Here is a 14,873-nt window from a genome sequence, read left to right as displayed (position 1 = left end):
CTTTATCTGCGTGAGTCGTCTCCCTGTGCGTTTTGTATTTTTTAACACTCGTGGGCTACCATAGCTCAGGCTCGTGACTACCACACGAATTAGCAACGTTGCTCACTTGTACCATAATTTCTGGACTATGAGCGCAGCTGAATATAGTATATAGCAGGAGGAAGTAAGAGAAGCCGATGTTGTGAAGAACCGTTTACGTTCTGCATGTTCTGACTTGTTATTAGTAAAGATTGAGAATCGGTTGTACTTTTTTTTGGAATACTTGAACCCTTTTTTTGTGGAGTACTTGATGCGGCCAGCCTCACCCAGACTCTACCTGCAGCGGCCCACCGGTAAGTTGAGTCTGAGACCCTTGCTGTAGGGTGATGTAGTCCACCGCTGAGAGGATGTAGGAGGTCAAGGAAAGTAAGGAATATTTAAACATTTGGGGGAACTATGATGCTTACTCGCTCTCTTTCTGAGATTTAGAGGAAAAGATCGATGCAACTCTCATGTGCGATTCCTAAAAATCTAAAGCTAGAAGATGTTTATCTCAGTATGAAGATCTCATTAAAGAGGTTTTTTCTGAAATCTCGGTCGGGAGCACCGACTTCCTGTATAAGAAAGGGTTGGAATCAAGGAAGTCGACGCCCCCGTAACTCTCCGTATAACACCGACTTCAGTTTGTGAAATGAGATATAAGATGTTAGTCAGGATTTTTAACCTTTGGACATCGAGGCATCACTGTCAGAACGACTCCTCCGACACGCCTCCTTTCATCCGAGGAAAGATACGGTTACATCCCAGCATGTCGGGTTTACATCTCGTCACTCGCTATTTCATGTTTCATCAAAGACACACGGACACGAAGAGAACTCTTCAAGGAGATGCGTGTTTTAAATGATTTACTTGCTTAATGTAATAAACCAAACACAATATTGTTATGTAATGGATGTAATTAATGGATTTCATTTCATTCTAAAGTGGATTTGTTTTTGTTGCATTTGTCGTGTCAGAATAATGAAAGGATAAATCAAATTAAGTTGAATGTATCGTGCATATTTCATATCGGGGAAGTGAGCGGAAGCAAATACGGGAAGATATATAACTCACACACATTTTATTTTTCTTGCAATTATATGTTTTATATTATTCATTCTAGAGGGCCCCTTTAAGGCACAACAACACTGATTCAGATTTAGAGCCGTCGGGACGACGTGGTATAGATACTTGTGTTAAAAGGTTAAGCTTACACACACACACACACACGCTGCTGTGTGTGTGAGAGAGAGAGAGACACCTACGTGGTAAGAGGAGCGATGCTCTCGATCCAGAGGTTTGGTGACGAACATCTTCCCGAGCACCGGGTCGATGTTGAAGACCTCGTTGGGGGGCTGGTCCGCTCCCACCCCCGTGATGCTGTACCGGATCGAGATGTCCTTGTCCTGGTCTGACCGGATCTGGATCACGACAAACACAGAGGAACAGCCGATCAATCAACCAATCAATCAAGGAGTTTATTGAAGTATTAATACTGTACTTTCAATATTATATTTCCCCTCTTGCTCTGAGGAATCTAAACTCAAATGCACCGTCGCCACGGCGACCCTACACCTATTCACACACTATATATGTGCTGCGGGGGTGTTTATTATTCAAGGACCCGTTTATGATATGCAGCCCCCCAGAGTTTAATAATTTTGTCTTTACACAACCTCAGAAATCTGATATTGCATATTATTCACTGGAAACACGCATAAGGACACAAAGCAGGACACACACACACACACACACACACGCACACACACACACACACACACACACACATTCATCACAGTTTGGCATTTCTCGCTGCCGCACACTCAAGGATTCTATTAGTGCTGCCGCGGGGAGCGCTGTGCATTCTGTTTGGCTTCAAAGAGAAAATTAAATCCAATATTTCGGGAAGAAATGAAACCAACATATTCACTGTTAACTGACAGTCAGGTGGTGATTTATTAAGATTTGCTGGAGCCAAGCGGGGAATCTACAGACAGGTCCTGAGCACCAAAAAAATAACAAATTAAATGAAATAAAAAAATGACAATTAGATGGAGGGAGTGAGCTTGTAATTGTTGTGTAATTAGGGGGAAGAAGCAGCAACGACGACAGGCATCATAATAATAAACACATTTTTTTGTTCAGGGAGGCAACAATGGAGTTTTAAATCCAGGGGAGAGAATTACTGCGTAACCGTGGGAGACGTTCCTGAAGAAGGCCGACAGCTAACAGGTGCATTAAGTGCACTGGCAGGTCTGTGATTTGGAACGCTGCGTTTTTGGGACTCATTTGATGAGTTTATTTCAATTCAGTCGCCAAAATAAGAGTCCGAACCCTTCTGAGCATCCATCGCTGTCCATTACCTTACATGACAACCTGGGGAAACATCAGCTGCTGTATGAAAATGACTCTCACACACACACACACACACACAAGCCTTTTCTTCTAATCAATGATTATTTCCGTGGAGCAGCAGTCGTCTCCATCTTTCACCACTCGAGGAACCAATTTAGCCGACACACTTCGGGTTCTTCCCCGCTGAGAAAACAGCCGGAGAGTCTTAACAAGGAGACGGACCCACGGAATCACCGGGACTCGTCCTATTGGTGGTGATGTCACGCCGCCATAGAGTGGTAAAGTCCCGCCTTTCTATTCCCGGTACATGGGACCTCAATATGAATGTCTGATGCATGTATTCCTATGGCGAGATGGAAATTATGTTCTGGTCCCGTTTGAATTGTGCCATATATTTCACATTTGTTGTTTGTGGTTTTTAAAGATCATTTTGAAGTTTGATAATGGTAGGTTTTGTGAACTAGAGCTCGTCGCTGCTCTCGGCGTGAACGATATCCGTCAGTTTGAACCAACGATTCCTCGTCTTCTCATCAGACGGGAACCGGGAACCTGCTGGAACATTCAGGAACATCTTGGTTTGATCGGCACTGAGTCGCTGTGAGAAAGGGTGATGACGTGACGTCACATACGCCACGTGGAGTCTCTCATTGCGTTTCCTCTACAGCCTTAAACTCAACAATTACACAATAAACGGTCAAATTATCATTTAAATCCACAAACAACATATTTCTAATTCGGGGCATATAACGACTGGGACCAGCAAATAATTATATTATCTGCATTGAGATCCATACGTTTGTTACGATGGGAGTCTAGCGGAAGGGGCGGGGCTTCACCACTCACTGAGAACGTGAGCCGTCACCACAATAACACCGCTATTTAATGCACGTCTGCATGTGTGTTTTCTTCGGGGGGGAATCGGAGGGAGGAGGAAGAACAGTCAGAACAGCTCTGCACACACACATCTCCACAAATTACCGCTGACAGCTGTGATAATTAACCAGCTTGCAGGCATCGACTGCAATTACTTCAAAGAAGCTCTGCCCCGCGTTAAACAGCCGACAAACTAACAGACATCCAGCAGCAGCCGGCAGCTGGAGTTAAACTCACGCTGTAACCGCCATTACCCTCCTCTACAGGCTGCAGAGCGGCGAGGCAGCAGCACGCCGACCACGTCTGCCTCTCCTGTCGCATTAGAAAACACAAGCAATTATTCCACATCCCACCGCCAAACTGTCTCCTCCTCCCCTCTCCTTGTCTCCTCCTCCCCTCTCCTTTCCAACTCTCTCTCATCTCCACTCCTCCCCCCTTTTCCTCTCATCTCTCTCTCTCTCCGGGTCTCCGTGGGGACAGAAGCCATGCATGAGAAATGAAATTACTTCAATCCGTTGGCCTTGGCAGTGGTGTTTAAATCCTCACCAGTTAGGTAGCGATGGCTTCCCATAATTCCATTTGGGTTTCCCCCCCGCCCCCCTGATTTCCCACCCATTTTGTCCTGCTTTGGAGGTGGTGGTGGTGGGGGGGGGGGGTTCCAGCCAATTAGCTCTCCCTCCCACAACGCTCACGTACATGCCTTCAGAGTCCTCATGCGTTCCTACCAAAGCATGCACAAAGGTCATGATTAATAATGCATGTGCAAAAACACATGCACATGGTTATGCATTATCCATCTATAGATGTTAGCTCTATATTATGCGTCTCCTCCTTGTGACAGACGGGATGTCATTCCACCCGGGAGGAGCTCTCGCTGTCATTCTGCAGAAATGAAGGGAATAGGTTGGTTTTTTTTAAAGTCCAGCACAAAGAGCTTCTCTGCATTCATTGTTTTTTATTCCCTTTCAGGAAAAAGCTTGTCTCTCTTGCTAAGCTGTCATCTCGCACCTCACACCAAGAAATGAGCTAATAAATAACAAAGGAATACTTTTTCAAGAGCGACGATAATAACAGAAAACTGTCTTTTTCATGTTCCTTCTAATTGTTCTTCTATTGTCCTGATAGTGTGTGTGTGTGTGTGTGTGTGTGTGTTAAGAGTGTGGAGGAGAAGCACTCAGCTAAGCGAGCGAGAGAGAGCAGTCATGACTGTATCATCCTGCATCAGAAAGCCGACACTGTCTAAATGACCTATTTGTCGACGGATCAAAGCAATTCCCTTCATTACTGACAACTTGTCTGCTTCTTAAAAAGATCTTATCAGCGAGCTTAGCTCCATTCTGCCAGGCGAAACTGAATCAAATGAGAAATTATCATGGCACCGGGTCTTCGGGGAAAAACAGGAGAGGAGATGAAGAAACCCACAGAAGCGCTGCAGAGCAATTCATTCTCACTTAAAAACGCGTGTTCGCTAACGCTCGCATCAAACTGCCGTTTAGAGATGTGGCCGCGCTGCGTGTTGGAGATATACATTAATAATAATATGATGATGTATAGTCACAAGGATTATTGACGAGGGGATCACGCTGACAGGGGAACGTTGGTGTGAGATATGTACAGTAGAGCTGTTTATATGATAACGCCCGGGTGCAAATCAAAAAAGCTTCAAAAATGAATGAAAATCCTTTATAGGCACTTTCAGCTCATTGTTATGGTTTTCAGACCCAAACTTTTAATATTTCGGGTCACACGTACGACTCCACTGGTGGTGTTTTTGGGCGAAGCTGCTTTAAGCAAACGAATTGTAGTTTATCGACTAGCTGGTGAATGTAGCGGAGCGGCTAGCAGCTAAAGAGGAGTCGGTGGAGACCAAAATCAGAGTGAAAATTGGACGTTAAAATACCAGGTAGTCAAAGAAAGAAGTACAGATAATGCTGATGTACATAAACACAACAATGTTTGCAGAGTATATTTAAAAAAAGCATAATTTAATAACCTGAAACCGTGTGTCTAATTTGGGTCTCTAAATCTTGAAATCGAATTAAATCGGATTTTCGAAACAGAATTTTGGAGTTGAAATAGTTTGTTTATCATTTAGATTGTTTTATGAAGCACTTTGAGATATTGTGAGCTATATTAATGAGATTCACGAGACCCGCTCTGCCATAGACGGGACCTCGGCTCGCGTTCACACTCGGTCTGTTGTGACACGTTAACATTCGTGTGGCGTTCAAGCTCCCGCACCTCTCAGCACGGCGGATTAACAAAGGGGTTAGATCATGGACTACTTATTCAGAAACTATTTGCTGTTTTCATCTATGGAACATTGGTTCTGCAGTTCTGTCCTCACCTGAGGACATAATCATGAGATAAGAAACACGGTGGATGTCTCTATGCCAACATGGTGTAACTATGGCAACATAGTGGCGTCGAGGCTCCAAGGTCAACGACGTTTAGGAAAATAAACTACTTGATTTTGATTAAAACTATTCATATATGTGATCGACCATGAACACCTTTATGAACCTACTAGAAGGTGTAGAAGTACTACATACTTCACGGCTATATGAATCCTTAAGTATTTGTTTGGCTTACAACAGCGGTGGAGAAGCGAGTGCACGTTATGTTCGGCAGCTCGACTCTTTAATGAAATGTGTCTAAACTGAAACTGGATCATATTGACGCCAGAATCGATGTTTACAAACGAGACATAGCATCAATATTTGGGGATCGATCCGCCCCTTAGAGTGTGTATGTGTGTGCGTCTGATGTCACTGATTGTGTTTAATGAGTAAATGATATCGTCACATATTGATCATAAGCCCCAGAATCCAAGACAAGCAAAAATATTGTAGCAAACATCGTATTGTTGTCCAAAGAATCAAAATAATATTGTGTGATTTATAGCCCTGTTTCAAACATGATGTATTGTGTAGGGACGTCCCGATCTCATTTTTTAGCTTCCGATCTAATTCAGATATTTTCATATAGGTTCCGATCCGATCCCGATATTTCCCGATACCGGTTTTCCGATACCGATTTCCGATATCACTATTTGTGTTGGCAAACAGCATTTAATTTCGTGAACATTAAGAAGACTCTGCGACTCACTTGTAGTTATTTTAAAATGATGCCAAACAGACATTTTTTCAACTAGCTAACCTATGCGTCCGCTCCACTATCCAACGAGATAATGGCGGCTGATGCAATAGAACAACAACGACAAACACAATGGAATCATGGGAAATATTAAATATGGATCGGCCATGAAATTTAATTGGATCGGCCGATCCCGATCCACCTTAAAAACCCAGTATCGGGGGCTGATCCTAGTATTGTGCATTCAGTATTTGTATATATTGTACAAACGTAACTGCGTTGCTCTCAGACATAAATAAAAGAACTTGTTTTCTGTTCTTCTTCCCTTTTGTTTGCCGGTGCATGTGTAGGTTTCTATAATAGCTTCTATTGTAATTGATCTCTCTCAGCCTTTGGAAGCACAGGTATTATTGAAGCTAATCTGCAGTTTAGCATGTACATAGAACTTCAATTACCATATGCATCGCTGTAATGTTCCTGAGGCGCCGCGGATGAAAGGCAATTACCATAGAAATGTTACACCTGTCTCGGGACGGTGCTTCAGATCCATGTGTGTGTTCAGGAAGTCGCTTCAGGTGACGGACGGCGTGGCGGCGGAGTGGTTAGCACCTTCGCCTCACAGCAGGGGGATCCAGACGGATCCTGGATCCCCCCCTCCTTCACCCTGACTGGAATAAACGGGTGCAGATAATGGATGGATGTTAAAGGTCTGATCTAAAGTGCCTTTAGGTGTCGTCCAACTACACTTTTGCTAATTAAAGGGCGCACAAACTGGGCATGATGTTAGGCGCAAAGGGCAAAAGGGGTTGAATTTAGTCTCTTAATTAATCAAATAATTAAGACATTTTTTATGTAAAGCAACCTGAGTAATTCCCCCTTGCTTTTAAAAGCCTAGTGCGGCTGCTTCCACGCTGCACAGATGGACGCGAGTTACATTTGCTCCTCACGTAACGCATGCACTCGTCTTGAAGATGATAACAATGTCGGAAATTACAGCAATTAAAAAAGACAGCATTGCTGTGCAGAAAAAAAGGGGAAAGTGTTGACCTCAGCGAAGCTTTCTCCTACCAAACCACGTCGGTCAGACCCAGACTGCATCATCAATATCAATACCATCCATACTCTCTCTGCATCGGATACAGTGGAAAACCCTGCATTCAACCTTAATGTGTGATGTTGTGACATGACATAAGAGAGCACAGCTATCAGATGTGGTTTCATGGAAACAACAACGGTGGATGAACACAAACCACAGTAACACTAAAAAGAAAACATATTTTCCTGAAATCAGTCTGGATTTTGTTACACAAAAACTTCCATTTAAGAGCCATTCAATAGGAAGGCATCCCTTCCAACCTGAAACTCTTTCAGACCATCTGCTGGACTTTTAAACGCCGCAATTAGTTCGCTTTAAAATCAAGAGAAAGTGATAGATATGATTCTGACCACATATATAAGACACGTGGGGAAATGTATAGGGTCACAGCAGCAATGAAATTGTATTACGTCTGGGAATCTTGAGCGTATTCTAGTCCTGCTCAATGTGTTAAGTGTCCTGAGATGACTTCGGTTGTGACATGACACTATAAATATAAATGAATTGAATTCTTATAAATGTAGATATTATGGCAACACAAAACACACACAAACAGCAGTGGCATGATATGAAGTAAAGTATGAGTGGCATAGAGGAACATGAATAGAAACATACAGGCCTGTCATGAGAGTACGATCTGACGGCGGAAACACAAAGACAGCAAAGTAACCCCTTCACGGCTCTGAAGCCCCACAAACAGGAGGACCTCCAGGACCAAACGGAGAGAAAGGTTCCTTCAACGGCACAGCAAAGCCTCCCAGGCAGGCGACAGGTGTCGACCGCCGGGTCACGAATAAACCGGTAAACTCCGGAGACAAAGATCCTCCACAAGAGAAAGGGGTTTGGAGGTGGCGTGGTTTAACACTCGGAGATAAAAAATAAAAAAAGACACCTTGTGTGTTTTGCTGTGAGTCAGCATTAAAAGATTTCCTCCAGCTTTTTTTTTTTTTTTTTTTTAAAACACACACTTTTGTTGGGGCTTTGATGCCGAGCATTGTATCTCTTCAAAAGGCAGCGCAGGATTGATGTCGAGTGTTTCAGTCTGGAGTTGGATTTTTTTTTTAAATGCACTCGCTAACTTACACATGAAACAGAAACATCTTGTTATATGATTACAGGATGTTGCGCTGGCGAGGGATTGCGTGGAGACGACGTGAACAGAGGAACAAAAAGAGATCTGAGGAGGAGGAAGTGGATCCAGGATCAGGTTTTACACCGGAGGAGTCTGTAAAGGTCTGTAAGGGGTCATGTTGGATCAAAGTACCCACATTCATGGTTCTCAGAGGAAATATCCCAGACTATTAGACAATAATAGATATGATCAAATATTAGATGGATTACAATGAATTGGACTTTTCAGTGCCATCCTCATCGTTTTTTTGTTTATTGCTTATCAGCAAATCATCGCTGTCTGTCTGGCAGAAACCTTGTATGTCCAAAGCCTTTACTTTTAGGAAACGTAATTTTTTTTTTTTTTAAATCCCTGTATTTTTTAAAATAATTTAGTGCAGCATCATCACAGTTGGTATTTTGTCTTTACATGGTCAGATACCTGTGTGTGTCGTTATCTTTTCCATCAGAATGGCCGGATATAAGGCAGTAAAAGCGTCGCAAGGAGACGAAGTGACAAACTCTTTGCAATACTTTTCATCAATTTAATATCAAATATGAGCGATAAGAAAAACACACACACATCGAGCCGGTTTGGTGCCGGATCAAAGGAAAGGAAAAAATCCTGGTGCTCAAATCGTCAATCATCAAAGGGAGCTACCGGTATTTGGTTTGTCAATATTTGTAATCAGTCGGGGGAAAAGGGTGACCAGCAGCCCTGATATATAAAAATAAAACGTATGAAATATGGAGGTACAAAGAACTTGGTAAACCTAGTTGTAGAGTTCTCAACGGGTCGGCCCAGCCCGACAAACCCGACGGGACCCGAAGTTTCGGGCCGAAAAAATACGCAAATGAGCCGGGTCGGGTTGGGCCTCGGGCTTCCTTTTTTTATAAAACACATTTCATTAAAAAAAAATAAATAATAATAAAAAAAAATTGTAGGTTGTAAATTATATATTGTTTGCTGTGAATCATCGCTGTTCACGTTTGGTCAATCTGGCTGCCTGCTTCATGGGGCAGACGCACACCTGACGACGCTGCGTGACGCACTCACGCCTATAGCTATTGTGTGAAGATTTAATTTAATATTTATTTACGGCATATTTATTTATATAGGCTATTTAAAGTTTCGGTTGTTTGTGTTAAATCTTTTAATTTTAAATAAAGTTTCATTTGAATTCACGTCTGCTGTCTGTCTGATCGTGATAACAAGTGTATGAGGAAAACAATGCAGGCGCGCGGGGGGTCGGGTTCGGGCCGACAATTCATGCTGGTGTGTCGGGCTGCGTCGGGTTCGGGTTTAAAAACCCGCGGGCCGGGTCGGGTCGGGCTGTAATTTTCAGGCCCAATGAGAACTCTGCCTAGTTGGTAAACTTTGGTTCGAGGCGAAAGGAAGTAGTTGTTTCCCCACCTGCACTAAAAATGCCGTTTTGACATTTAGCGTTTTTATGATTATGGCGGTCAGATGCTTTTGTGACGCAGGTGAGATTATTAAAAAAATCCACATCAGTGGAAATAACGTGGAAGCAGTGGAAGTTGAAGCGGTGAATGACTTTTTCCAATTACTGCCAAGTGAATGGAGCTGCTCTTTAATAGCTGAGGGGAAATTAGAGGTGCTATTCTTCCTTCTCTAACAATGGAAAGGACTCACCCTCCTCACTCCCCACTTACAGCCCGGCACAATGGAAAGAAGGCAGCCATTGTGGCGGCGGACAAAAGGGCGGCCACGCCCCCTTTAGCTTTGGTTTGGCAGGGTTAGAGTGTGAGGGCTCCCGCCCCCCGCCTCTCTTTCATTAGGGGATTGATTAAATTGTGAAATTGGGAGTGTGATGGATACATGAATGACTCCTCCAGTTGCTCCCCTAGGCTTTGACAAGGACACTATCAAGGACCCCCCCCCCATGTTACCCCCCCAGGAAACCCAATCTGGGTAATTAGAGAAAAGAGTTTTGAAGACTTGTAGGTGAGAGAGGGGTGACAGTGGCACAAAATCTGCTGCTATTGCACTTTCCTCAGCCATTACTCCCAACCCCAACACACACACACACACACACACACACACACACACACTGTCCACTTTTCAAAGACCACTTTCTCCACCAGCGCCTTGCTTCTTTTTTCTGCCTCTCGCTTCCCATCAGGCAGCAGTGAAGTAGAGAAATGCAGACTAGAGGGAAAATAAGAGGGAAGAAAGAATGAGGAGGGTGTGAGGAAGGGTGAGGGGAGGGAGGGGAGGGGAGGGGAGGGAGGTGAAAATGGCTGTGAATTGTCTGCATCAGCAAAACCCTGTGGCAGAGCGTGAGCCCCCTTTTGGCTGGAAACCTTGAAACAGGAAGTTTAAAGAAGTTGCCAGGATGTGTTTGACGAGACGTCCGTTTGGCAGGACGGATCTCTAATTGTGAAGAAGAGGAGAGAGCAGTCATGTGACAAAAAAAAAACCTTGCATTGTCTTTTTTTTCCATTTCCCAATGTGGACACAGCTGAAGGGCTGTTTGGATGGAACGAGCAGTACGGTGCCTACGTATCGTGAGGTAAACAGACGTCTACGCACCCAGATGTGAATGTGTGTGTGTGTGTGTGGGGGGGGGGGGGGGGGGGGAGAGAGAATAAAGGTGCTCAGGTAGAGGCAATGTGCACGTTTGATGTCGACTGGAAGCCTGACAAAGCGGGCAGCTCCCTGCCAAGCCGGCGCCTGCCAAGCACCGGCAGGAACTGAAGAGGGGCTGGACCTTGTCATACTGCTGCTGGGTGTTTTGAAAAGTTGTACACACACACACACAGACACACACACACACACACACGCTGCAGCCTGTAATGTTTCCCAGGATGTTCTGGCTCCCGCTAACCAAGCGAGGGATTCTGCTTGGCAAACTGCACCTCAGCGAGAGTCCAGCTGTCATGTTGACAAATGGACCTTGGAAGAGTGAGGAGGTGTGTGTGTGTTTGCGTTACCACGCATCCGTGTGTGTAGGATTTTTTTCATGCATTATGTGGACGACACACACACACACACACACACAGACAGATGGCTGACGTACATGTGGTCTTCGCTTGTTCAAAAGCAGCTGGCCTGTCATTCCCTGATAGACACAGATCAGAAAACGGGTCGGCGCCAGCTGAGGTCAGTTTATGTGAACCTCTCTCTCTCTCTCTCTCTCTATTCCTGGAAGTCATCACAAAAAAAAAAAAAAAAACAGGCCTGTAAATGTAGGAGTGCACCAGCTGCCCCGACTTGAAGTGGAGCACTCTTCAAAGCGACGACCTCGTAGCAACCACAACGAATCACCTTACATAGAGAAGCGTTTTGTCGAGGCCTCAGGTGAACCATCACACCAACCCCCCCCCCCCCCCCCCCCACACACACACACACACACACCTGTTTGTGCAACCACAAACTATAGTCACCCTGCTTTCATGAACAATGTTACGCCTTTTATAGAGCGTTTGCAGGAAATGTTCTTTCTCTCCTCAAAAATGATAAGAGCAAATAAAAAACTCATACGAGCTGGAAAAATGAGAAAAACCTGCAAAGTTTAAGGACGAGTTATAAAATACCTGCAACTTTTTCTACATGTTTTTTTTATCTAGTGCTAAACTGTTTATCTCAGGAGGCGTTTCATCTTGTGCCGCTGTAAAGCATTTCATTGCACGGTGAGGAATTTTACTACACGTGTGCAGCGTGCTGATGGACACTTCTGTGTGTGTGTGTGTGTGTGTGTGTGTGTGTGTGTGTGTGTGTGTGTGTGGGCTTCAACATACAAAAAAAAATCACCCATTTTACATGCATGAAAAGATCGAGACTGACAAACTCAATAGGATCAGATTTGATTTTTTTTTACCTCCAGGAAAGAAAAGAGCCAAAGAGGGGAATAAAAAGAACACATTAAGTGCGATTAGAATTTTTAACATCACATGACTCAAAAAAAAAAAAAAAAAAATTCAATTCTTGGTATTCAATTCAATCTCACACCCAAGGACTTTTCTCCCCCCTTTGCAATTACTCTTTTCCTTCCATTTGCTCTAAATGCTGTTGCTCTGTGTTGAATCAGACTTTAATCTGTCAGGTCTGTCTCTCAGGGAAACGCCTGTCTGTCTGTCTGCATGGTTTCCCTCTGTATCTACTTGTCTGTGTGACTCCCGGCGACATGTCCTTCCTATTTGACCGACCTTCTCACATCACGCCGATCACCGCCGCCAGCCTCGGTCCCCCCGGCTTCCTCATTGGTCCCTCCTCCCCTCCCCCTCCCCCAATATCACTCTTCCAATTTCACTGCACATTATTTTTTCATGTCTTGAGAGGAAAAAAGACATTCTTTGCCCTCCTTCATCCTCCTGATCCACAGGGTCTCCGAGGCCGACCTCCAGGGGAACCAGACAGAGGCTGTTTGCTAAGCTGTTATTTATCTCCTTCATAAAGTCGTCGTCCTCATCGCCCGTTAAAGAGCCCAGAACTGTTGCCCTTGACTCGCACATAACTCTGTGTCTTTTTGGTGAAATGATTTACTGTTTAATTTAAAACACCGAGCGGAAAAACCCGGGAGGGAGCCGGCCGAGCTCCGATCAGAGGATTTGTGAACACGTGTGTGGTTATCTCCATATGTGTGTGTGTGTGTGTGTGTGGCAGGTTTGTGTTGTTCCTCTAAAAGCATGGGTGTAACACAACAAGACCACGGCTGCATATCTCCCTCTTGGAAAAATAAAAAAAAACGCCTGACGACCGTGTTTACCGGGACTTCACGCCCGCTAATTTTAAAATAACGAGATATTAAACAGTGAAAATTGCATTTCGGTCGCACTTCCCCGAACACAACAGGAAACAACAGTGCGCTTGACAAATACACGAATGTAGTAGCAATTTGTATTTCCTCGTCGATACCGGGAGATTGTCGGAGACTCCGTTTCCCCGACGCTGATAAATGTAATTATATTGATCTCCCTAATTTCATTAGGGGGGGGGAAAAGGAAACGAGGTTCATAAGGTATTTGTTACATGCCAAGACGCACGGAAGCAGCAACGACGAGTGGAGGAGGAGGAGGAACAAGCCTGAGACGCTGATGCACCCGCGGGTGCTCGACCTCTCATGGAGTCTCACGCTGTTCAGGAGACGGTCAAATTGCCTTTTATGTTCCAATGTTTCATTAATGATCAGACCTGTCAAAAAAAAAGAGAAGAAGCCTGGAGTGTGTTCTTCCATCAGATTCCATTAGAGGAGCACGGTGACAATGTAAAGCACTCTCACCCATCGGGTGTCACCCCCCCCCAGCTTCACCCCCCCGCTGTCACGAGAGCACCCTTCTCCTTTTGTAGTTCATAAATGAATAGTCATATCTGAATACTACCATTTTACATTTGCAAGTGCCAAGGATGATGTACTTATGCATGAATAGAACAGATCATATCTGAGATGATCATTATTTTTTAAGAGATAAAAAGGTGGAATTTGACTGTAAAAAGCTTTGAGTTAAAGCAACACATCTCCGTTTAATAGATCTCTTCATTATTATTTAAATTTGGATCTGATGATGGTGCTACAGCAAAGGTAAAGGGACCACTACAGTTATTACAATATTGAGGTTTGGATGAATGTCCATGTCGAAATGTCACGGCAATAGATATTTATCAATAGATATGTTTAAGTAGCGTGTTTTTTAAAGCTATGAACTCAATGTTCTGACTGTACTGTGATGTGACACATCAATGCTGGTGTTAATATTGATATTTCTGACCACATTTATAAAAGAAATCATTCCATGATTAGAAATGAAATAAGTCCTAATCTTACGAGACCAATCCTGAGATAGAGTCGGCTGTTTGGGACTATAGGGTACATAAATAATATAACGCCATATATTGTCATACTTGTCGATGCTGTGTCGAGGCTTTCCCACTTTTTTTTTTGTCATTTTTCAGGCTCAGAACTGAACACTTGAAATAAAACCCAACGATGCATCCTGCTGCTGGTGGAGCAGGGAGCAAAGGTCAGACGGCTTCATCCGTCGGGGACCATGAATCGCTGTGTGAACTTTCATGGCAATGCATCAGATAGTTGTTGACTGTAGTCTGGACCTGCCGACCCACGGAGCCGTGGTGCTAGCGGGGCTTAGTCGCTATGAAAATGTATATTTAGCCAAAGGATTTCTCCAAAAAGCAGTTTGAAAGAAGAAAAGCAGCAGCTGGAGTTGAGAAAGGAAATACCTCCTGTTTTTTTTTTCCTTCAAGAGGGGAAATCAAACAAGGAGCCGAGATGTTTAAACGTGTTACCGAGTAAGACAACGCTGCCGACTCCCAGAGCGTCCGAGGCTACCCCCCTTCCTTCAGACT

The 14,873-nt window shown here is 44.1% G+C and overlaps 1 protein-coding gene across 1 annotated transcript in view; it reads right to left on the bottom strand.

Moving 5' to 3' along the window:
* Positions 1-14,873, bottom strand: part of LOC311017586 (cadherin-4-like) — a 215,115-nt gene that overhangs the window by 40,154 nt on the left and 160,088 nt on the right. The window contains exon 6 of the mRNA XM_084016029.1: positions 1,284-1,439. Within this exon, the coding sequence (XP_083872155.1) occupies positions 1,284-1,439 (156 nt within the window). The remainder of the gene's footprint in view (positions 1-1,283; positions 1,440-14,873) is intronic.

The sequence above is a fragment of the Eutrigla gurnardus genome (genome assembly GCF_963514095.1).
Source record: "Eutrigla gurnardus genome assembly, chromosome: 8".
NCBI classification, from domain to species: Eukaryota; Metazoa; Chordata; class Actinopteri; order Perciformes; family Triglidae; genus Eutrigla; species Eutrigla gurnardus.
This window is presented reverse-complemented; position numbering and strand designations above follow the sequence as displayed.